Consider the following 24,006-nt stretch of genomic DNA (forward strand, 5'->3'; position numbering starts at 1 on the left):
AGTTGAAGTGTGAAAATGGTGAAATTCTTCGGGTTAATTCAGAAGAGTCAGATAGTTTATTTCCCATAATTTCTATTATGTCTGCTCAGAAATGTTTGAGAAAAGGGTATGAAGCTTATCTTGCTTTTGTGTTAAGCACTAAAGATCCAGAATTGAAAATTGAATCAGTGCCTGTGGTATGTGAGTTTCCCGATGTGTTTCCGGAAGAACTACCAAGTTTGCCTCCTGTTAGAGAAGTTGAGTTTGGTATTGAATTGATTCCAGGTACCACGCCCATTTCTATTGCTCCTTATAGAATGGCTCCGTTGGAATTGAAAGAATTGAAAGCTCAGTTGCAAGAATTAACAGATAAAGGCTTGGTAAGACCCAGTAGTTCACCATGGGGTGCACCAGTGCTATTTGTGAAAAAGAAAGACGGATCGATGAGATTATGCATAGATTATCGGTAACTTAACAAGGTAACAGTAAAGAACAAGTATCCATTGCCTAGAATTGATGATTTGTTTGATCAATTGAAGGGAGCTACTGTGTTTTCCAAGATAGATTTGAGATCCGGATACTATCAGTTGCGAGTTAAAGAGTCAGATGTCCTGAAGACTGTTTTTCGGACTAGGTATGGTCATTATGAGTTCCTTGTGATGCCATTTGGCTTGACTAATGCTCCTGCCATTTTCATGGACTTAATGAACCGAATTTTCAGATCGTATTTAGATAAGTTTGTAGTTGTGTTCATTGATGATATTTTGATTTATTCTCATGATGAGACTGAGCATGCAGAGCATTTGAGAACAGTTTTACAAATTCTGAGAGATAATCAGTTGTATGCCAAGTTCAGCAAAAGTGAGTTCTGGTTACGAGAAGTTGGTTTTCTTGGACATATTGTCTCAGGTGAAGGTATTAAGGTTGATACGAGCAAGATTTTAGCCATTGTTGATTGGAAGCTTCCTAGAAATGTATCAGAAGTTAGAAGTTTTCTTGGTCTTGCCGGATATTATAGACGATTTGTGGAGGGATTTTCCATGATAGCTACCCCGTTGTCGAGACTGCTACGGAAGGATGTTAAGTTTGAATGGACTGAGAAGTGCCAACAAAGTTTTGACAAGTTAAAGGCATTGTTGACGGAAGCTCCTATCTTAGTACAGCCGGAACCGAGTAAAGAATTTGTGATTTACAGTGATGCATCCTTGAATGGGCTCGGTTGTGTACTCATGCAGGAAGGAAAGGTAATTGCTTATGCCTCTAGACAATTGAAGCCACATGAGAAAAATTATCCGACACATGATTTAGAGCTAGCTGCTATTGTATTTGCATTGAAGATTTGGAGACATTATTTGTATGGTGAAAGGTGCCGGATATTTACCGATCATAAAAGCTTGAAATACTTGATGACTCAAAAAGATTTGAATTTGAGGCAAAGAAGATGGTTGGAATTGCTTAAAGATTATGAGTTAGTGATTGATTATCACCCAGGTAAGACAAATGTAGTTGCTGACGCTTTAAGTAGGAAACTTTTATTTACATTGCGAGCTTTGAATACCAATTTAGCCATGTCAGATGATGGTTCTATTTTAGCTGAATTGAGAGCTAAACCGGTATTTCTTGAAGAGATTTGTGAAGCTCAGAAAGATGATAATGAGTTACAAGCTAAAAGAGCTCAATGTGAGTCAGGCATAGAATCAGATTTCTGGATTGGTTCTGATGGTTGTTTGATGTTTAGAGACAGAATATGTGTACTAAAGAATGATGAGCTTATTCGGAAGATTTTACAGGAAGCACATAGCAGTCCTTTATCTATTCATCCAGGCAGTACAAAAATGTATAATGATTTGAAAAAATTGTATTGGTGGGTAGGAATAAAAAGAGATATTTCAGAGTTTGTTTCTAGATACTTGATTTGTCAACGGGTAAAGGCCGAACATCAGGTACCCTCAGGATTATTGCAGCCTGTGCTAGTTTCGAAATGGAAATGAGATCGAGTTACTATGGATTTTGTGACAGGATTACCGTTTACACCGAGAAAGAAAGATGCAATATAGGTTGTGATTGATAAGTTAACGAAGTCGGCTCATTTTATCCCAGTTCGTATGGATTATTCACTTGACAAGTTGGCGGAGTTGTATATTTCAGAGATAGTCAGGCTACATGGGGTACCATTATCGATTATTTCAGACAGAGATCCAAAATTTACTTCACGGTTTTAGAAGAAATTTCAAGAGGCTTTGGGCACAAAGTTGAGTTTTAGTATAGCTTTCCATCCTCAAACCGACGGTCAGTCAGAGAGAGTTATTCAGGTACTTGAAGATATGCTTAGATGTTGTGTATTAGAATTTCAAGGTAGTTGGGAAAAATACTTACCATTGGTAGGGTTTGCCTATAATAATAGTTACCAGTCAAGTTTGAAGATGACACCTTATGAAGCTTTGTATGGACGTAAATGTCGTACACCTTTATATTGGACAGAGCTTAAAGAAAGCCAGATTTACGGGGTTGATCTAGTTAAAGAAACAGAAGAAAAAGTGAAAGTTATCAGAAATTGTTTAAAAGCAGCTTCAGACAGGCAGAAGTCGTATGCAGATTTAAAAAGAAAAGAGATCGAATATCAAGTTGGTGACAAAGTTTTTTCTGAAAGTATCCCCGTGGAAGAAAGTTCTCAGATTTGGCAAGAAAGGCAAACTAAGTCCACGTTTTATTGGACCGTTTGAAGTAATTGAGAGAGTCGGACCATTAGCATATCGGTTAGCTTTGCCGATTGAGTTAGAGAAGATTCATAATGTAATTCATGTGTCTATGCTACGTCGTTATTGTTCAGATCCATCACATGTGATTTCTCAGACAGAGGTTGAGATTCAGCCAGACATGACTTACGGTGAAGAACCGGCAAAGATTCTAGCTCGAGAGGTAAAGCAATTAAGGAATAAAAGTATTGCACTTGTGAAAGTACTATGGAATAGACACGGGGTAGATGAGGCTACATGGGAACCCGAAGAGGCTATGCGAAAACAGTACCCAAATCTCTTCACAGGTAAGATTTTCGGGACGAAAATCCCTAAAAGGGGGAGAAATGTAACATCCCAAAATAGGGCCTAAACGGAATAGTGGTTGCAAAACCAAAAATCCGAGGTAGAAAAATTTATTTTATTATTATTTTAAGGTTCATGGTATGATTGCATGATTGTGTGAAAATTTCGTGATGAAATTCCATGCATAAAGTGCTTAAGTTGAGGTTAGGGACTAAATTGAATAATTTGCAAAACTTGCATTCTAGAAGTTTTTAGTATGAAATTACTTTGGAATATTAATTAGGAGGGTTTAAATAACAATTTGACCAATTTTAAGTTCATGGACAAAAATTAGGACATGGAAGGAATTTTTGAAAGTTTAGTAAGGAGGGGTAATTTGGTCATTTGGATATTAAATGAATTAAATAGGGAAAAATAACACAAAAATGGTCATCTTCTCAATTAGTTTCTGCCGATTTTTGCTCTCCTCCATAGCTGGGGTTTCTTCAACTTTCAAGCTTCATAGTAAGTGATTCCAAGCCCCGTTTTTAATGATCTTTACGTTTTTGGAGTCCCGGTAACTTGATTAAGCTTATTCTAGCAATAATTCAGCCTAGGGTTCATATTTGGAAAAGACCCATGGCTGAAATTTGTGTATTTTGGTGTCTTATGATAGAATATGATGTTTTAAATTATGTTAAACAACTTATGCTACTCGGTTTTAAGTGAAAACGAGTAAAAGGGCTTAAATTGGAAAAAAATACCAATAGTCATAAGTATATGTTAGAGTGTGATTTTGATATTGCCATAGAAGGGAAAAATGATCAGCATGTCATAAAACATAAGAAAATAGGATGAAGTTTAATTTACGAGCCTTGGGGCAAAAGTGAAAATATGTGAAAGTTTAGGGGTAAAAATATAATTTTGCAAAAGTTTGGGTCAAGGACTGTTTTAATAAATGTGAATATTCAATAAGTTAAATTTGCTATTATAGATCAAGAAGAACGAAATTCGGGAGTAGATCGGGGAAAAGAAAAAGTAAAGGACTAAATTGTAAAGTTTAGTCACATTTTGTATCAAGGTAAGTTACAGTAAATAAATGCAATATTCTTTTATTTTACATTATTATTGTCAATTTCTAGCATTTATATACTTATGTTATGAAAATATGTAAAGTCGAATTTAAGGTGGAGTGACAGAGGAAAAGTGTTAGAAAGCCCCGGTTGAACCCTAGGAATGTTAGGATATTAGAGTTGACAGGACAGAACAGAAATGAGCCATGTAAGTCCATATTAGAAATATGGCTTTGGAGACAGGATTGAGCCATGTAAGTCCATATTAGAAATATGGCTTTGGAGACAGGATTGAGCCATGTAAGTCCATATTATATATGGCATTGGAGACAGGAATAATTCATGTAAGTCCATGTCAAAGACATGGCATTGGCAGGATATTGATAGACAGGAACGACCCTAGTATCCTTAGTATTCCGAGTGGTTCAACGGGTCAGGATACGAGTTAAATTACAGTGAATTAACAGCAAAGGAAAAGTAGATTATACTTATGAAAAAGGAAAGGTCAGGTAAGAAAGAAGGTAAGGGAATAAAGAAGAAGATACAAATTGAGAAGTAAAGAAATTTATGATGTTAGATGATATTATGCATAATTATCCATTATGTTGAATGTTGTGATTTATTTGCTTGTAAGCTTACTAAGCCTAGTGCTTAATCTCTTTATTTTCTTCTTCTTATAGTACTTATCTAGTCACTCGGGGATCGAAGGAAACGTCGGAGGCCGATCACACTATCAAAGAAATAACTCGGTATAACTAGACGTTTTGTTTTGGGTATGGCATGTATAGAAACTTAGCTACTTTTGGTATAATATGAACAATGAATGATGTGTAAATACTTGCTAGTGATTAGCTAATAAAATAGCCGATGATATACATATTTATTAATATGTATGATTGATTGATGATTATCACATGAAAATTATGAAAAATGTGAAAGTAACCTAAAAACAGATTCAAGTAACAGAAATGACGTAACTTTCAAAAATCACTAAAAATTGCAGAAACATAGTTTGAAGATGAATAATATATGAAATTAAAGCTTATTATGTATATTTTCTTATGAGATATCTGAGTTTTAGTGAAACAGGGTCAGAGCGATTTCTGGATCCCCTGTTTCAAATTTGGAAATTCACCATAAATTGTACAAAACTAATTAGAAGGTGTAATTTATATGGTTAGAATCCTTGTTGAATCTAGTTTTGAGAGAAACAAACGGCTTAATCATATGAATTTTTTTACAGGAAGAAACATGGCTCGTAGTAAGAAGAGGTCAGTGTAGTTGAGTTTTGAAACAGGGGAAACTTTAACTAATAAACTGTACTAATTGGTCAAGTCAAAAATTCTAGAAAAAAATTAGTAGATAGATATATGAGTCTAGTTTCAGGAAAAATTTACGGATCTTAATTTTGAGTTTTGAAACTCGAGAAATGAATTTTTAAGCAACCATGACGCAGAAAAATAGTTTATTCCAAAAATTAAAATAAGTGGTTTAGAGTTGTTTAGAAGGTAAGATAAGTTTAGTAACACCTCAAGCTTGACTCCGGTGACGGTTTCGGGCGTGGGGGTGTTACACATTTAATTCAGATTCAGAATAGTAGGTGAAGCCTAGGTGGATTCTTTCCCGGGTATTGTCTATCTCATTGGTTTTATTCAATTATTTTTCTTAGTTCAGTCTCTATTGCGTTCTTAGTAATTAGTTTAGTTAATTTTAGATTAGAAACAATCATCCAAATTTATCGGCTAAATAATAGAAAAACAATAATTATTAGTACTTTTAGTCTTCGTAGATACGATATTCCTTACTCACCATAGCTATACTATTATTCGATAGGTGCTTAGTGTCGTTGTGCTTAGTGTCGTCGTATCTGCTTGAGCCTTTGTTTCCTCTTTTTTCCGATACATCTCATTTACTTTTATCAGCAACACTTTCTCTCTTCACCAAAAAAACCCTCTACAATACATAAAATATCCAAAAGGGCTTTTTTTTTTTACACATGCTGCCCTCTATTTTGTTTCTTTATTTCTTTTGCGTTATAAGAAAATGGTAAAATCTCTTTTTGTATCCCTCTATTATGCTTAAATCTTATATTAATCTTTTCACTTCAATTTCTATCATAATTTAGTCTCCATATTATTTTAATAATGTTATTAGTTAGTTAAAATGATGGTGTTAATTTCTCTTGAAAACACCTTTTTAACACAAAAGAGAAAAACGTTTTAACATTATAAGTTGAATGGATATTAAAAAAAATTGAACTCAACATTTTAACTTAAAAAATTAAGGGTGTCAACTATTCATATTAATTAATGATATTTTGTAGAAAAACCAAATTATATCAAATTAAAATATAGATACTAAATTTTAAATTTAAAAATAATATCGAAAACATAATAAACCATTTATATCTAACATAAAAATTGATATTTTAAAAAATAAATTAATTTATATAAGTGATAATATGTCAAAAGCGAAACGGGAGAGTAAACTATTTCCTTAGTGATGAACATGTAATGGCGGCTTAAAGTAAATTGGGCAAAGTTGGGAGAGAGATGGCATGTGAGCGCCAATGACAGCGCAAGTGCGATCCTAAAGGCGAATCGAAGGGCGTTTGAAAATAAAAGTGAGTGAAATGCCGCCCGCCATAGATCTTCGGTTTCGTGGTGGAGATGAGAGCAAAGCAACACAACAGGTTTCCAACGGTATCCGAGGGGATACAGTTCGAAAGAACATGTAAAAAAGAAGAAGAATATTAAGAAAAGACATGTGGCCCCCACTGCCCACACGTTTCTCTATTGTCATAATTCTTTATCACGTGGGAACCACGAGGAAATTAGAGGAACCATAACAGTTCTGGCAACACGTGTTAATGAATGCAACCACATTTCTTATTGCCCGGCTGCTCTACCCTTAATTCCTGTAACGGGTCACTGCGCAGACACAGATTTGTTCTATTTCACGCCTCTCTCTCTTTTTTTTTTTAAACATTTTTGCCTTTGCTTTTTTCACCTTACTTTTCTTTTTGAAATATGTATTATATATGATTTTGGTTTTTTTTTTCATCATCGTTTTGATTTAACAGTAAAGTATAAAAATATTGAATACATGCTGATAAAAGAAACCATGTCCATGTCTTGGTTGTCATATGAGGTTAGACAAAATGCCAGTGCATCATGCACACAAAAGAGAGAATTAGTGTAAGGATTAACCAATGTGAGGGAGCTTTAATTTAATACTTCTTCTACTTTCAAACTCTCTTGAAACAGAAACATGAGCTGTTCACCTCTTAACTCTTAATCAATTCTGAGATAATTTCAAGTCAGCCAGCAATAAGATAGCCTTATTATTATTATTATTAAATAATTGTCATTGAAATAACTAGCTAACTTTTGGATTTTCATTTAAACAAACTAATACCCCCAATATATATATTTTAATTTTTTTAATTTATTATTGTATTTGTTTGAATTTTTAGAATTAGGGTCAAATTGAGATTATTTATAAATTTTGAAGGTTAAATTTTTAAAACTGTGACTAAATTAATATAATATGTAAGAGTTGAGGATTAAATTTGTTATTATAAAATTTTTTAAACTATCACATCAACTTATATTTTGTGATTTTAACGGGAGTGATTAAAAGGATCGAACTACATAAAGTGAATGTTTAAATTACCAACTTTTTATTTTGTCTGTCTAAAATGAAATTTTTAATAATTGAGTGATTATCTGTATAATTTACCCATTAATAAAATAGATAATTATTCTATTAGTAGAATAAAAAACGCTCCACCGCTAATTTTAAAATGAGACTAAAGATCTTCTTTAATTATTATTTTATTACAGTAAAAATAAAAGAAATTTGCTTGTGGAATTCATTTACTTCATATAGGGTGATAAGCCAAATAAAATGAGATGGTATGCTATGCAATGAAAAACTAAAAAGCAGTATAATAATATTAAGTAGGTGGGAATATTTCAAACCCTTTTGCTTTTTTGGTGCGAGAGAATGTGAAGGAATAAGATGAAGAAAAACATATCACTGGAGTAGGGGAGGGGACCCTCACCCCACAACTTTCCACATCAGATATTTGACACCCCTTTCTCCGTGCCTCAAAAGTAAAACGGGGTTAATTTCTCTTCGGATTCCGTTTTCACTTGCTTATTATTTCTCCAACTTACCTACATCTACATACATAAAATTGTCCGCCATTCCGCGTGTTTAGTTTGTCGAATGTTATATTATGACCCGTAATGTTATATTTCAAAATAAGATTACATTGTTTAGATTCTTAACATTTCACTTATCTTGAAATCTTTTATTTTTAAATAATGTCAAGATGTTATAATATAGAATATAATATTATATTTTAGGTAATATTAGATTATGCTGCATAATCTTAAATTTTGGACCAATTTATGTTTTATTTTTGTTATTTCAATCAATCTCGACTTTTTCTCCAATAAAATTTAAGGCTAATTAAAAAATAATTTCCTTTAATAGTAAAACTGTAAATGCCATATTTTAACATTATAATTATTATACTTTAATAATTTTTTTGTATATTAATTATGGTTGATAATGCAATAAGTTTTAATGAATTATTAAAATTATTATTTATAAATTTATTTCAACTTCGTATATTTACTTATTAATATATAAATTCTAATAAAAAGTAAGAATTGTAATAATCTATCATAATTTTATTGAAATTGTAATTAAAAAAATTAAAGGAACTAAACTTATAAAAAAAACAAAGACAATTTAATAAAATATAATCTTACATTTTGTCAACCATTCACATGAATATTATAATCTAGCTAAATTAATAAAAAAATTAATATTACATTTTCACAATCCTACTACGAAACATAATCTTAGATTGGATATTATTTATTTTTGTCAGAGGGGAAAATGACGTTTTATTTTAGTACAAAAAAAATAATGGAAGATAACACTTTACGACATGGAATTGGATTTTCAGTGTATTTATTTATTTATTTTTCTGGGTAATAAGAACAAAATAAACAGAAAGACAAAAAGGTTGTCCGTGAGTTTTCGGAAACAAGAAAGATGCCGCAACACAAAATCCGTAAGCAGTGAGTGAGAAGAGGTTTTCCTACTCATCTATTCACTTTTACTCTGTCATTCACATATGAGCCATCCCACAGTGAGCTGCGCTCATTTTTCCCTTTCAGCAGAATATGAAAGCAAATTATAGAGGTGGGTCACCCATATTATTATCAATTAAAGCCAATTACTATATTATCTTTCCTGTTTCTTGTTTAGGGCTATCAATTATCCTTTCTTTTTTTAAAATTAATTTCTTACCGATGATTTCCATTCAATTATGCTTTATGGATGCAAGAAATAGTAAAAAAAGATTGCTTAAATTGATAAATGAACTTTCATATCCAATGATGGCACATCAGCTTAATTATAGAAACATCTTACTTTAATTTTACTCATACAAATGAAATCCAACATCTTTTTGGAAATTAACCAAAAATTTTTTTAACTCTCTATTCCCTTTATTTCTTAATATTTTAATGCCTATCTTTAATTACACATTGATGAAATTAAATGTCTTGGACGGATGAGAAAAAAGTTATTTAACATTACAAACATTTACAAAAATAGGATAGGCATCAATCATCTTCCAAAACAACATGACATAATTAGATTGATCACTGCAATATATGTAAATTTATATAAAACCAAATCTAAATCAAATACAAACCTACTTAATTTTTCAAGTAATTTATAATTATAATCACAGATAATAAAAACCAAAAATAATTCAATATAAACTACAGCAGACTCAAAATTAGAATATATCCAAAACTAAATTAAAATAACTCTAAACAAAAACCCATATAAAACTTTATATATATATATATATAACATTTACAAAGGATAAAATTAAAACCGAGCCATCAAAACTACAAAGCCTCAAGCCACGCTGAACTGCCTATCGACAACTTTGAAATGTTTAATAATAATAATGCTTTGAACATCATTCTTCGCTTTAGGTGCAAAAGTTTCAAAAGTGATATATCGATATTCACATTGAAAGATGATATTCATAATGGGAAATCATCATTAAAGAAATTATTTTCTTAAAATATATTTAACAATTAATGAAATTAATAATTTTAAATTGATCTTTGTTGTCAATGTAAGAGGACGTGAGTTCAAGTGCATTGAAGTGCATTATTCTCTTATTTATAGGTTGGAGAAGTCAAAGAATAAATATGATGAAAAGTTATTGATTTAGACTAAAAGACAAAATGAATGAATAATTTAAAGCAAGGAAACGAAGGAAGCAACATAACAAAATTGCCATCCTTCGGGGCTTTGGTTGGCGAGGGACCCAATATTATGAAATGATAAAACATTAATCATCCATCTCTTCAATAAACTTCCCATAATTTGCTTAGGCCCATAGCTACAATACAATGGCATGAGTTTGTAATAATGTCAACCGCTAGAGATTTGGTCCTTTATTTTATTTTGCCGAACGTGCCACTAATAAGTAGCCACAGTGTGAGATTCAAGATTTAGATTAAAGCTCTCTTTAGTTGAATCCAACAACCGGCTGTTGTGATTAGAATTCTTGCCCTTTCTCCTATATATTACTACATTGTTTAATGTTTAGGTTGGTTTCAGTTTAACAATGAACTCTTTCCTTTTCTTTATCTTGTTTTAATTAGAAGGCAGTGGTCCAGTTGTGTTGTTCGAATAGCCAGCTTTTGAGCCTAGTTTCAAGGAAATAGGCTTTTCTATTTACAGATTAAAAAAGAGTGTTATTAGGCGTACATATGATAATGGGCTCTTGCTTTTGGATTCATGATAGGAACTCGAATGGGGAATTGGGATGGAATTTAAGTTTGGGCATCTTGGATTCCATACAATGAATAATCTAAAAGCAATTCATGTAAAATGCAAATACCACGTTTTGACCCTGAATGAAGCGAATAATCATAGGTTTTAGTCCGGGAATTTTCTTTCTCTGTTGGGACAAATTACACACGGAATTTAATATCATTTTATATGTGAAAACCATGAATTTAGAACATAAATGTGTGTTTATGAATAACATAGACAATAAAACATATGATTTGAAATTAATTAACCATAATAGCACATTAAATATTTACAATATTAAGATGATAAAAAGTTTAAATTGTGATGTATCGATTAGAAAGATGTGAATATAAGTACATCATATTTTTCTTTAAAAAATAAAAATAGGCATTGTTATACCCAATTTTTAAAAAAATTGAAAGTAATATTAGAGGCAGGCATAGGAGTGACAGCACTTGAAGCAACTAAAAGATCAACCCACAAATCAAACTATACCGTCCAAGCTTTTACAAATTAAATAGATAGAAATAATAGAAAAAGGCAAAACTAGGGCTGCCTAACCTGATCCCATAGTGAAAAGCCACCCTCTTTTTCCCCCGAGAAAGTTATGGGATAGTGCTCCACTACGTCTGCATCTTCTACAATGCCTTCCTTTTATTCCCTATTCCTATTATTCTACGATTCCTTCCGACCACCCTTTTTAATAATAGTGTCCTTGATTACGACCTCCATTTTTCTCTTTTCCCAGCTTTGGCAACACACAACACTCGAAATCTTCACATGTTTTCGTCTCCTAAAGATTACTTTCAAGTACTAATTAAACTTCTTAGTCATTTTCAGCAGGGATTGTCTTTTGTTGTATGCGGTGGGTCGATATATATATATATATATGGAGCAAGATTTTAAACAACGCAGCTCGTCTTTAGGGCCTCTTGAGTCTCCCCCTCACCATCTAACATCAATGCGATGAGTTCATCAGGGCTTCACCCATTATAAGCTGACACTGAGTTTCTTTTCTTTTTTTTTCTATCTGGTTCATGACGTACATGTGTAGGTTTAACTGGGAGAGGAGGCAATTAGGGGAAAGGTCAATGGTATAGTGCAAATGACCCTTTGGAATTAATTAACTCGTAAGGTCAAAATTCAACATACACCTGGCGATGAGCTTGTACTTGTGCTTTGGAGTAGGAATAATGATTGATTGCATTGCATTAATTTTCTTTTATACTAAAATTCAATCATCATCGAATTTTAATTTAATCTAGCTCTCTACTAATTTTATTTTATTTTATTTCAAATTAATATATCAATCAATTCTTAATTTATTGGAATTGAAGGGGTAATTTAATCTGATTTTCAGAACATGGCTAAAATCTAGGGCTACCAATCAATCAAAACTATCATAATTATCAACTTAACACCCATCATTTGCTTGCCCATTATTGGTTGATCAGTAAACTTGAAGCTTGTTGGCTGCCGGCGGAATTACGAACCTTCCACACTATCATCCTGCTCACCATTTGTTTTAATGGAATGATAAATACTGTCTTAGTCGGCTGTTTCAACTTCTCCTAATCAAGCGGATTGAGTATTATTTTTATTGGCATTGGTTACAGCGTTTTTAAGTGGCCTTTATTTATTTTTTATTTAAAAGTTTAAAGTATTGTACAAAAATATTTTTCATATTTCAATTCATTTTTAAATTTTAAATTCGACCCTTAATTAAAATTAACACATGACAATTTATGAGATTCCAACTTGGATATTTGAAGATTCAAAACCTTAATATTGCTAAAAATGCCAAAACAAAAATTCTAAAAAAGAAAGGGCAAATTATAAAAATAGCCACTTTTGTTTGCTTCATATTACCTTTTAGTTACTTACGTTATCGTTTTGTTACGAAGTGTTCAATTTACTGTTAAACTCCGTTACTTCCCTAACAGTAGTCCTTGGCAGTCCAAATGGGTTTTACATGTCAACTTAGATGTCAAGTTGTTGGGATGAAAACATGTTTTTAATTAAATAAATTTAATTTGGACCATCACGTAGGACATTTAAGTTGGCATTTAAAACCCATTTGGACTGCCGTTAGGAAGGTAACGGTAGAATGACCACTTCGTAACAAAACGATAACTTAAGTGACTAAAATGTAATCGGAGACAAACAAAAGTAACTATTTTTATAATTTAGCCAAAAAGAAAAAGTAAAGGAAAACTTCACAGCACAAACAGTATCTACTGCTTAATTTCTGGAATTGAAAAGGATAAGACGGAAAGGAGCTGAAAACAGAGATAAAGCGATGATGAGTTATGAGAAGGGACTAGTTTTTCATGTGTAACTGGTTCCTTAATTGTTATTATTTTAAAAGTCAAAACATAAAATAGAAAAGTTTAAATCAAAGGTGGAATGGAAAAAAAAAGGATGCATAATTGACGGAATACCACTACAATATTTGACTTCATCAATCAATAAATTACAGAATGTACAGCAGTGTTTTTTGTTTAACAATCATCTTCTTTTTCCTTCTACCTTCTTCAAGAGTTCAACTGTCACAACGTCTTCACCTTTTTCTTTTGCCTCCAATTCCATTACGATTTGAACCGGGACGACTCGGCGATAACTCACCCGCCTTTTCTGCCATCTCCACACGTTCTCCGGAGCTATTTTCCTTTACCACCCCCCAAATTTAACCAATTACATGCAATTTTAAAACTACCATCCCTCATCAACTTATATGGTATATTTAGTTGCCACCTCCTCAGCTCGGCCGGCTCACTTATTTCAGTAGTCCGTAACTAGCTGTTGACTCGAGTTATCCAGGAGCCGAGTCCAAAATCCCGAGATAGAATCAAAACCGTTGTCTTTCTCTTCCCACTACTTCTTTAAACCCATGAAGTAAAGGTCGCGATTCTGTCCACAAATCAGGCTTACTCCTTCCCACGTGACACTTCACTTTAAAGTCCTCGGTGTTCACGAACATACCGAAGTGACCCGACTCCGAGCGAGAAATAAATCGGATCACTTCTTCGAAAACTGACTCGTCGCAGGGGATCGCCAATGGGCCTTGGTTAGTGAAGCCGTACTCTTCCTCGGCTTGGATAAGGAGTTTCTTAAAGATGGGATGGTTGAGGTACGTGGCGCGCACCACGAATCTTCTGCAGCTCGTCCCAACGCAAACCGCAACGTGCCCCGCCGGAACATCGGATGGGATGCGGCTGGCCGACATGCGGGAGTTGTTCCTCCACCGCCGCAACATTTGGCGAAGCCTCACAATGTGGCGGATTTTACCGCATTTTCCAAGCCCCGCCGACATTTTCCCGGGAAAATTAAGATCTCAAATATAAAAAAAACCAAAAAACAAAGTCAGTCTCTGCTTGTTCGGGCTTGACTTTGCTTTGGACTTGTGGAAGGAGGGATTGATGGTTTTGAAGGGTGGAAGGTTTTATAGAAAAATGGGTGAGAAAGTGGGCTTAAAGTTTGAGATAATTACAAGGCAGTGTGATGGTTGGTGAAGCAACTTGAAATCGCAATTCCCAAATGTCTTTTGGCAGACTGTAGGGATTTCGCAATATAACTTCGATATTTGTAGCATAATAATGGTGAAACTAATATAAAATTTAGTAAGACAAAAAAAATCCCATAATTTTGTTTCAAACATTTCTATATTTTGCTTTTGGTTCATTGAACTCTCTAATTGGCCATGTGGGAATTACTAGTCGAGCCCTAATTTATAAACCAAATCATTTTTTTAATTTTTTAAAATACTGTCAACATTTTACTCATATGAGTATACAATTTAAATATCAATTTATATAGGAATGGATACTAAAATTACTATATTATCAAATTTTATTTAGATTTAATCATTTTCGATTCAATGCAAGTGCTTTGATTTTGACACTAAAGTGATTGTTGACTCGATATGTACTCTAAAGTTGGATAATATAAACTCTTTCCTTCTCTGATATATGTATATATTAATGCAAATTAATGGTAAGGCAAAGAACTTACAAGTCAAATATTTAAACAGCCAATAATGGTAACCTTTCAGTATAGTAGCCAAAGTAACAGCACAAAATCAAGAAGTGCGAACAACACTGCTTTCTTTGAAGTAAGCTTCAAGTTAAGCAAATCATATATATATATATTTCTGACAAGATTCCCAAGGCTTTAGTAGTGACTGAATCAACATTAAAGATGTAGTTAAAGCCATGGCACATGCATGGGTACATACATCGTGAATCTTTGTGCAATTAGCCGCTATCGTTTAATTCAGTTGTTCACACCTTTACATTAATAAATTACGTAAAACATATATGGAACAATGGAAAGACTAAACCCCACGAGACTTGATCTTGAATGGGTTTTCTTTTAAACGCACAGTCGAAAAAAGAGAGAAGAAAAACCCACCACATGCATAGTTGGAAAAAGAGTTGGTCTTAAAAGTAGTTGTTGGGTCAATTTGAAGATGCTTTTGTTTCCTTAACCATAAAAAAGAATAATAAAAAACCCATAAGAATGGAAAAGTCCAGCACTTCCCCCCTAAAGCAACAATTTTGCATTCTCCATATCTGACCAATCCCCATGTGCGGCCATGCCCCACCTTTCTTCCTTTGTTTATTTTCCCAAAGGCCAAAACAAACTGCCATCTTAATCACTCATTGACCCTCTTTATTTTCTAATTCACCCGCAAAAATGCTTTTAATGTGACATAAAAAAATTCAATCATTTTGCCATTTTCTGCCTAATAAAAGAGTTTATCTACTATGAATATCCCTTAAAATGGTGAAGATGAGGCTATTGGATACATGGGTCCACGTGCATGTTATTGGAGGGTAGGGTGCATCCCCCAAACGTCATATAGTATTTGCACATATTTATACAAATAAAAAAGAACCTCCACTTGCATGTGTCTTTGGATTTAACTACATACATCCTCAAAGACATTGTACATGCAACATTAAGAACAAAAAGTAGGAAAAAAAGAAATAAATAAATAGATTTGAGGGTGCTGAGCAAACATAAAGCTATAATAATATCTACTCTATTATCACACAACATATTAACTATTTCGGCTTTAGTTGTTTTGTTGCCTGTTTATTATAATTTTCCCATTTTGTTTCCATTTAGACAACAAGATATTGAAAGATTTAGGGAATATATTAGTCTAGATTTCTTTTATCCTTGCTCATAATAATTCAAATGTTTGTACAACAATAAATAACGTTTCTCTTGCAATAATTATTTCTATTAACCCTATTAGCCTCTACATTAACTTATAGCTCAAATAATAAGAACAAATAAGATAAATATTTGCAGCATCAAAATGGGAGAGGCAAAAAATCTAGACTCCTGAATTCTGTGACTGGCAATGATCGATGTGGCGGACAACCTTAAATGGGAGACACTACACTCGACTCGACGACTATAGTTATGCGACGTCAGTCTGAGGAAGCTGACATGGCACCATCACCAATCTTCAGAAGTCACCCTTTCCTGAATAAAATAATAATATCAGGAATAATTACGTATATATTTTTGCTTTTTTTTTTATAAAGAAAAACTTGTTGAGACCAAAATTACCATGAAAGAGGGGGGCATTTTAGAGCAATAAGGTGGAGGCTAAGGGGAGACACCGGGGTGGGAGACTCTCGTCACCGGAAAAAAATAATGGTTTGCTAAATATTGAGATTTGAGAGAGGTTTGAAAATTTTTGAGATGAAATCTATTTTGTGGAATGAATTTTTTTAGATTAATATTTATTTAATTTCATTCTTGAATTTTGTGTTTTATGTTTGTTAAAAAAATATTAAATTAGTGATTTGGTGTTAGAGGCAGTCACCACTCATGAGACTATTTTCATATTTATGTGTTGATATTTATTAAATTGTATGTTTGGGTTGTGCTAATTACATGGTGAATATTTAGCTCAATTATGGAATATTGTACTGCTTGAGAATATTATTTCGGTGATTGGATTGTGTCGAAATTTCCCAAGATAATCCCTTGGATCGTGGACTTTGGATTGGATCATGATTCGATTGGATGAGCTGTCAATAGTCCATATTTACTTTATATGTTATTATAATGTATTATTCTCATGAAATTGTTATTTTAGTGGGATTGTATTAGATCTTTATATGTAAGCAAGTCTCAAAATGAAAATCTATATTTGAGAGACTTGCCTAGGTGAATGTACATATATAGAGTTAGACACTTAATCTATCCTTGTGAGAATAACAATGTAAGAGTGTTATTTTTACAGTAAAACCTTTTGTTGTGGTTATAGGAGTTATCATAGTGGTGAGAGTATTATATCTTTAAAGTACAAGGTAATGGAATGATCACGGTGTGTGTGGTTGAGTCGTTCATTTTGTAATTGTTTAAAGGAGTGCATATTTCTAATTGAACTAGGCTACGCAAATGCAGGGAAATCGAATTGCATATATATCGTAATAATCTTCTTGTGTGTTGCATGATTTCTATTTTCCATTTAGTAGTGCACGAAGAAATGCCTACTATCTCAGGCACCATTTTGATTATGCAAAATTTGTTCTTAGCAACGGCTGAATTGTTTACAATATTATTCTAAATTATGTATATTTGACGGGATTTAAATTTTATATACATGGCATATCGGTAAGCCATAGTTACAACTATCGAATTTTGGAAAAAAAAAGTTACAACTATCAAATCATAATTTTAGAGCTCCCTACTATGTATGTACAGTTTCTTTTAGTAGAATGTATGGAGTGATAATGCAAATACAAAATAAAGGTAGGAAAGATTCTTTGATTGGGCAGGTGATGGGAGAGGGAGGACAAAAGAAGAAGGAAAGGATTGAAAAGCTTAGTCAAGAAATGAAAGGGTTAATAAGCCGAAGGAATGCAATGAAGACGTGTGTTTACTTTTTTACTCCTCTCGTTAAAACTGTACTAATTCACTTTTTGCTCCTAACTTTGCATTACCAATCTCTGTCTGTCTTGTTTTGTTAATAAGGAATCTCACTCCTTTATATATGTTCTACCTAATCCCTTAACCTCTTAATTAAGGGTTGTTAAGCTCTATTAATTAAGGGACAATTTTTTTTGTCTTTAATTTGGATTCCATCAAAATTTGGTGATGTGATCACTGTTCTTGAAACATGAATGGATTAATCAGTCGGACCAAGTAAACCGATAATTGATTGATATGCTGGTTTAAATAAAAGGGTTAAACAAATTAAATTGAAAGTTGCTCGAAACTGGTAAAAAACAAAAGCTGAGACAAAAACTAGTAGTTGGGTAGGTTGAACTAACAAAAACTGGTAAATAATTGTTTTTGTTTACCTCATATTATATTTTAGTTACTTATGTTTGAAATGTTATGTTTTAATCACTTACATTATCGTTTTGTTACAAAGTGGTCACTCTGCCATTAAGCTCCGTTACCTCCCTAACGGCAATCCTACGTGGCAGTTCAAATGGGTTTTAAATGCCAACTTGGATGTCCAACTAGAACGAGAATAAGTTTTTAATTAAATAAAGTTTTAAATTAATTACACCTTGAACTAGAAAAGAAAAATTGTTTGTCTCCTTTTTCTTTTAGTTTTCTTTTCCATTTTGACTGAAAAAACTATTCTCATCCCAATTGGACATACAAGTTGGCATTTAAAATCCATTTGGATTGCCATGTAGGATTTGCCGTTAGGGAGGTAACGGAGCTTAATGACAGAATGACCACTTCGTAACAAAACGATAACGTAAGTGACTAAAACGTAACATTTCAAACATAAGTGACTAAAATATAATTTGAGGTAAATAAAAGTGACTATTTTTGTAGTTTACTCATTTTTTCTTTAAATTTTGTTAAATTTTTAATTATTTAATTATTGTTAGTTTAGCACTTGAATCGATTAAATTGAGAACCAATGGTCAGATCGGTTCAATCATTGATATAATTATTCAAATTTGATGATGTGGCACACTTAATGTGTGACACCTTAAGTGTGCCACATCAACAAATTTATATTTTTCTAGTTCAAAAATTGAAATGAATCTAATTATTAAATTTAAATACTAGAATAAAAAAAACAATAAAGGTAATAAAAAATACATAGTTTCCAAATTTAAGGTAAAAATTATATATATAATATGTTTGACCTTGTTTCTGCATGTGTAAAATATCTTGGAGAGTTTGACAAGTTGTGACAAGGTTTCATTTTCCAGAAATCTAATTATCTTGATTGGTTTTGCTTATGCTTTTCAAGCATATGGTTAGGCAGTGGAGTGGAGTGACGGGGCTTATCATTAGCAGCACAACATTACATAAAGTAAAAAGTGTGCGACCGAAAGGACACAACATTGCAGATGTTGCACGTACAATCAGCTACTATTAGAGTTACAAAGTGAACCCCGAAATAAAGCTCAAAACTCCATACCATCTCTTGCTAACTTTTGCCCTTTCCCATGTCATGTACTCCTTAAGGGCGGAGCTAAAGTAAGATTTCTGATTCTCCTTTGTTGCATCTTTTCCTGACCCAAAATCTTGGACGGTGAATGTTTGTTGGCTAATCTTTAATTCATTTCTGAAAACTAATCCTCACAGATTCCACTGCACACATGAAAGTTAGAGCTACAACAACTTTTTTTTATATAGAATTGGCTTTGGGAGGGCTACATTTCATCCCCAAATCTTTAATAGATTTAGAAATAATAAGATTGAAGATAGAAAAATAATACATAAAGTTCGATATTTGATATGAATTAAAAGCTAAATTTATATATATTTTAATTAACATATTTTATTATGTTTTATTAAAGTAAACTATATATGTAAGTTTTATACTAAAACTATATAATATAACTAACATATTATAACTAAATTAACTGATTTTCATAGCAAAACAATTGTAAAAAAATGATGGAAGAAAAAAGAGAGAGTATCTTAACATTTAAAAAAAGCCATTGGCTTACCATAAAAAATAATTATAATTGTAGTTGTTTTTCCTTTACGCTTTCACTCACTATAATTTTTGTAAAAAAAAAATTGTAGTGAGAATCGAATCGGTACCGGTCATGTCGATTAATACATATTATTCTGGTTTTAAATCGATACCAAGCAGTTTATGTTTTGTTTCAATCAAAATTTTAGTGAGTTTTGGCCATTTTGGTGTCTTTCAGCTCGTTTCGATCAATACGAGCTTGTATCGACCCATACTGATTGGTACAAAATTTTGACATTTAAACTAATTTTTAAATTTTTTTTATCTTTAACCCTTTTAATTTTTCCATAATTATATTTAAAATTAAAAGTTATTAAATTAAACTATGCAACCTAATTAATAATTTTAAAACTTATATTTGCATATAAATATATTTATAGGGATATAATTGAGATATATTTGAATGTACATATAATATATAATTTTTTGACCAAAATATATATTTGAATGTACATATAATATATAATTTTTTGAATGTACATATAATATATAATTTTTTGAATGTACATATTTATAACTTGTTTTTTTTTTCGACAAATCAATTATGACATATAAATTCATTCCAAAAACCTAATTCAATTTTATTTTAAAAAAATGTATCTAATAACTCTTTCATAAAAAAAATGTATCTAATAAAGAACGAATACTATTCGGGGGCTAATTTTATTTATTTAATATTTAAAAAAGTAAAAACGTTTATACTAAAAAATTATATCCAAAATTTACCTTAAGAGATTTAACCACGTCTCGGGTTTAACTCGAATTAATTGTAAGGGTCTGTTTAGACAACACGGGGCAATTGAATGAAAGTGTAAGTACTAGATTAGTAATTATACTCTCTTGTAATTACAAATAATTGTAATTTCCTATACATGTTTGGCGATAATGTGTAATTACATCGTAATTCCTTATGTAATATTTAGTAGTACAAAATGTAATTACGCAATTATATAATTTATATTTTTAAAAATTATTAATTACTATAAAAATGTTAGTGATAAAAATAATTTTTAAACAAGTAACAAAAATTAAAATCAAATAATAATGTGAATTATGTTTATCCGAAAAAGTAAATGATAATACGATTACTAATAAAAAAATAAACATCATATGCAATTTTATCTAATTTTAATAGTGCATATTTGTTGGGTTATTCCATATATAATATTTAACATATCTTTCTTATTATCATCTGTTAGTCCTTAATTGAGTTCATCATCATCTGAATTTGAATAAGCATTATTAAGATTATCAAGATCTCCTTCTAGAGTATATGGATCATGTTAATTTCATCTATGATTGAAGTTATAAAACATATTGTAATATGCTAGTACGATCCACATTTTTTATGCTATACTAAAGTGATGTTATTAATATGTAATTTTTTTTAGAACAACAAATGTCATCTTAACCACATTTCGAAACCTTGAATGTGTCAAATTAAAGAGTTTGCAAATTGTCTATGGCGCTTGTGTCTACCAACATTCTCTCAAAAGGTATCATACCCCATTATATGGTTTAAGTAAACATTTTATATTTGCATAATTAGCATCAACCTTATAATATCCAGGTCCACAGTTCAAAAAATCTATAGATTTAACCATAAAAACTTATATAAACTTAATTCGGATAAAGACTTATACTAAGTTATATCCCTTTTTATAATACGTAAATTAAGTCAAAATAATATAGAATTTATAATATTTAACATTTATAAAAAAATGTTTTATAAATTCTTCAAAATTTTCATAACACTTTGTATAAATAATATATTTCTTTGTCATTACTTTTAAAAGTTATTTATTATAAATAAATTATGATAAAAAAAACTATAATATTTTTTAATGAATAAATAAAATATTTTTATAATATATATTATGGACACATAAATAAGTTAAGTTCATACTTGACCATAAATTTTAACAAATAAATATATTATAATACTTTTATAACATGCAAATTATTTTTTATAGTAAACTTTTTTATTATAACTTTAGAAATTTTTGTGATTGAAATAATATATATTTTTTGTTATAACTTTATAAAATACAAAATTTTTTTAGGATTTATAATATAAGAAAATTTTTACCATAATCATCCCAAATACTCATAGATGTCATGCATATATATAATTTTATAATTTGTATAAAAATAACTTTTAAAATTGGAGTACGGTTTAATTAGTTCAATTCTTACCCTCCCAAATAATTGAAAAGTGTAATTGGGGTGCTCCAATTACACTCAATTTGGTAGGCCATACCAATTATAGTAGTTACCCAAACATACCGCCTTTATATAATTACATGTAATGACATTCAAATCTAATTATTAAGTGACTTTCTAAACCCTATTTAAATTTAATCGAAATTTAATTTGAATACTAGAAAGAAAGAAATCTATGAGACATTCATAATAAAGGATGTATTCACGTGAGTTGGGTCAATGTGTGCAGAGATTAAGACAACCAAGCAAACCCCATTATCCGTACTAAATACAGGGCCCAAAAGCCATAGGGTCCCCGTTCTTTCATGCTTCCAAGCCATCATATGACCTTCTTTGGGTTGCTATATATATGCTTGTTTTCTATTTTAAATGTCTGCTTTTTGGGTGCTCTTTAAATTTATCATATCGGTAAAGTGGTTTCTCAATAATTTGCATCATCAACCGTCAAACTTAATCATTGAACCAAATAATTAGATGAAGAATATTGCAATAAGATACGCATGGATTTTTTAGCTATTGCATTCTGCCTCATCAATCTTTAAATTCATCTCCTCTCCTCTTCTTTTAGAAAAGGTTGCTGCTGTAATCAGATTTGGTAAGTGTACACTATTTCCCCTCTAATTAACTTACTACTTTTGTTTCTAAGGATGACTAAGATAATGGCTACTAGTTCAAGTTAGAAATTTTGTTTAGGAAGGATCAAGGTTATAAATTTTAATGGGTCAAATTTTTTTTTTGTATTAAAAAGGTTTAAATTAAATTATTAAATTTTCAAAAAATTAAAATTATGAATTTTTTATTTAATCAAAAGTTAAAAAGGATTAAATTGAATCATATAATTTTAGAGAGACTATAAATGCAATCATCTCATTGAACTAAGGAAGGCCAAGACCTCTATCAGCCCCTTTGGTTATGTCACTGCATGTAGTTATTAAAAAAAATTAAAATCATCAAAGAATATCATTCATATCGAGTTAATTGTTTTGGATAAAACCCTAAAACCATCGTAAAAATGATTGATCAACCAACACAGTTTTCCTCCACTTTTCACTCAGGGTATGGTTAGATACACAAATCTGATGAGGTGCAGAGGTGTTGTGCCGCTGCAACATAATATTATTGAGAACCAAAGTTTATTACCACTTTGCACTGCGTAATCAACGCCATCCAACAGCAATGTTTCAAGCTGTGAGCAAATTATTGTGGGATGGGATCCCCATTGAAGTAGATTTCAGGAAACGAACAGTATGAGGAAGATGTTTGGACCACTTTATAATATTCCATAGTGTCTCTGATGAGCCTTTGGTTGGGCTGCAAACTTGGAAACATATGTTTGGACCTGGGTTACAACATGGGCCATTGGGCTGCCATATTACCATGCGCTAAATTGCACTGAGAAATACCCAGGAAGCAGCCTTGTGTCTCGGCCCACCTCCACAAACATGGAAGTGAAAGAAATAGAATATGCCTGGACCAACTAAGTGACAGACAATTTCCTGAAAAATAGAAGAAAAGGGGAGGCCAGGCCAGTAAGAGACAAAAATGGGGAGTAAAATCTCTCTCTCATCAGAGGGTTTCAGAAGCTGATGTCCCCTTACATGCCTACATTTAAACTGCTTCTATTCTATGTTCCCTACATACCACGCTCTTTTTTTTTTCTTGGTTATGTCGCTCTCAATTGCCACGCCTTGGAGTTGGACCCCTTGGTCCCCCAACTCTCAAGCGCTCGTCATCACGCTCACTAATTTTACCAATATCACTCGTTCCACTGTTCTACTATACTATTTCTTCATTATTTTGTACGTATTTCCTCGTTTGTTCAAATCCCACCTACGCTTTTAGTTTTTGTATGATCAATGCT

At 31.7% G+C, this 24,006-nt stretch overlaps 1 protein-coding gene across 1 annotated transcript; it reads right to left on the reverse strand.

Moving 5' to 3' along the window:
• Window positions 1–13,368: 13,368 nt before the first annotated feature.
• LOC107905495 (indole-3-acetic acid-induced protein ARG7) lies at window positions 13,369–14,457 on the reverse strand. Its single transcript, XM_016832152.2, has one exon. It carries the CDS (start codon window positions 14,250–14,252, stop codon window positions 13,788–13,790), a length of 465 nt encoding a protein of 154 aa, XP_016687641.2. The 5' UTR covers window positions 14,253–14,457; the 3' UTR covers window positions 13,369–13,787.
• Window positions 14,458–24,006: the final 9,549 nt, after the last annotated feature.

The sequence above is a fragment of the Gossypium hirsutum genome, chromosome D05 (assembly GCF_007990345.1).
Source record: "Gossypium hirsutum isolate 1008001.06 chromosome D05, Gossypium_hirsutum_v2.1, whole genome shotgun sequence".
Lineage (NCBI taxonomy): Eukaryota > Viridiplantae > Streptophyta > Magnoliopsida > Malvales > Malvaceae > Gossypium > Gossypium hirsutum.

Coding starts and splice junctions, on each gene's coding strand:
- LOC107905495 (XM_016832152.2), bottom strand. CDS start 14,252: ATGTCGGCGGGGCTTGGAAAATGCGGTAAAATCCGCCACATTGTGAGG.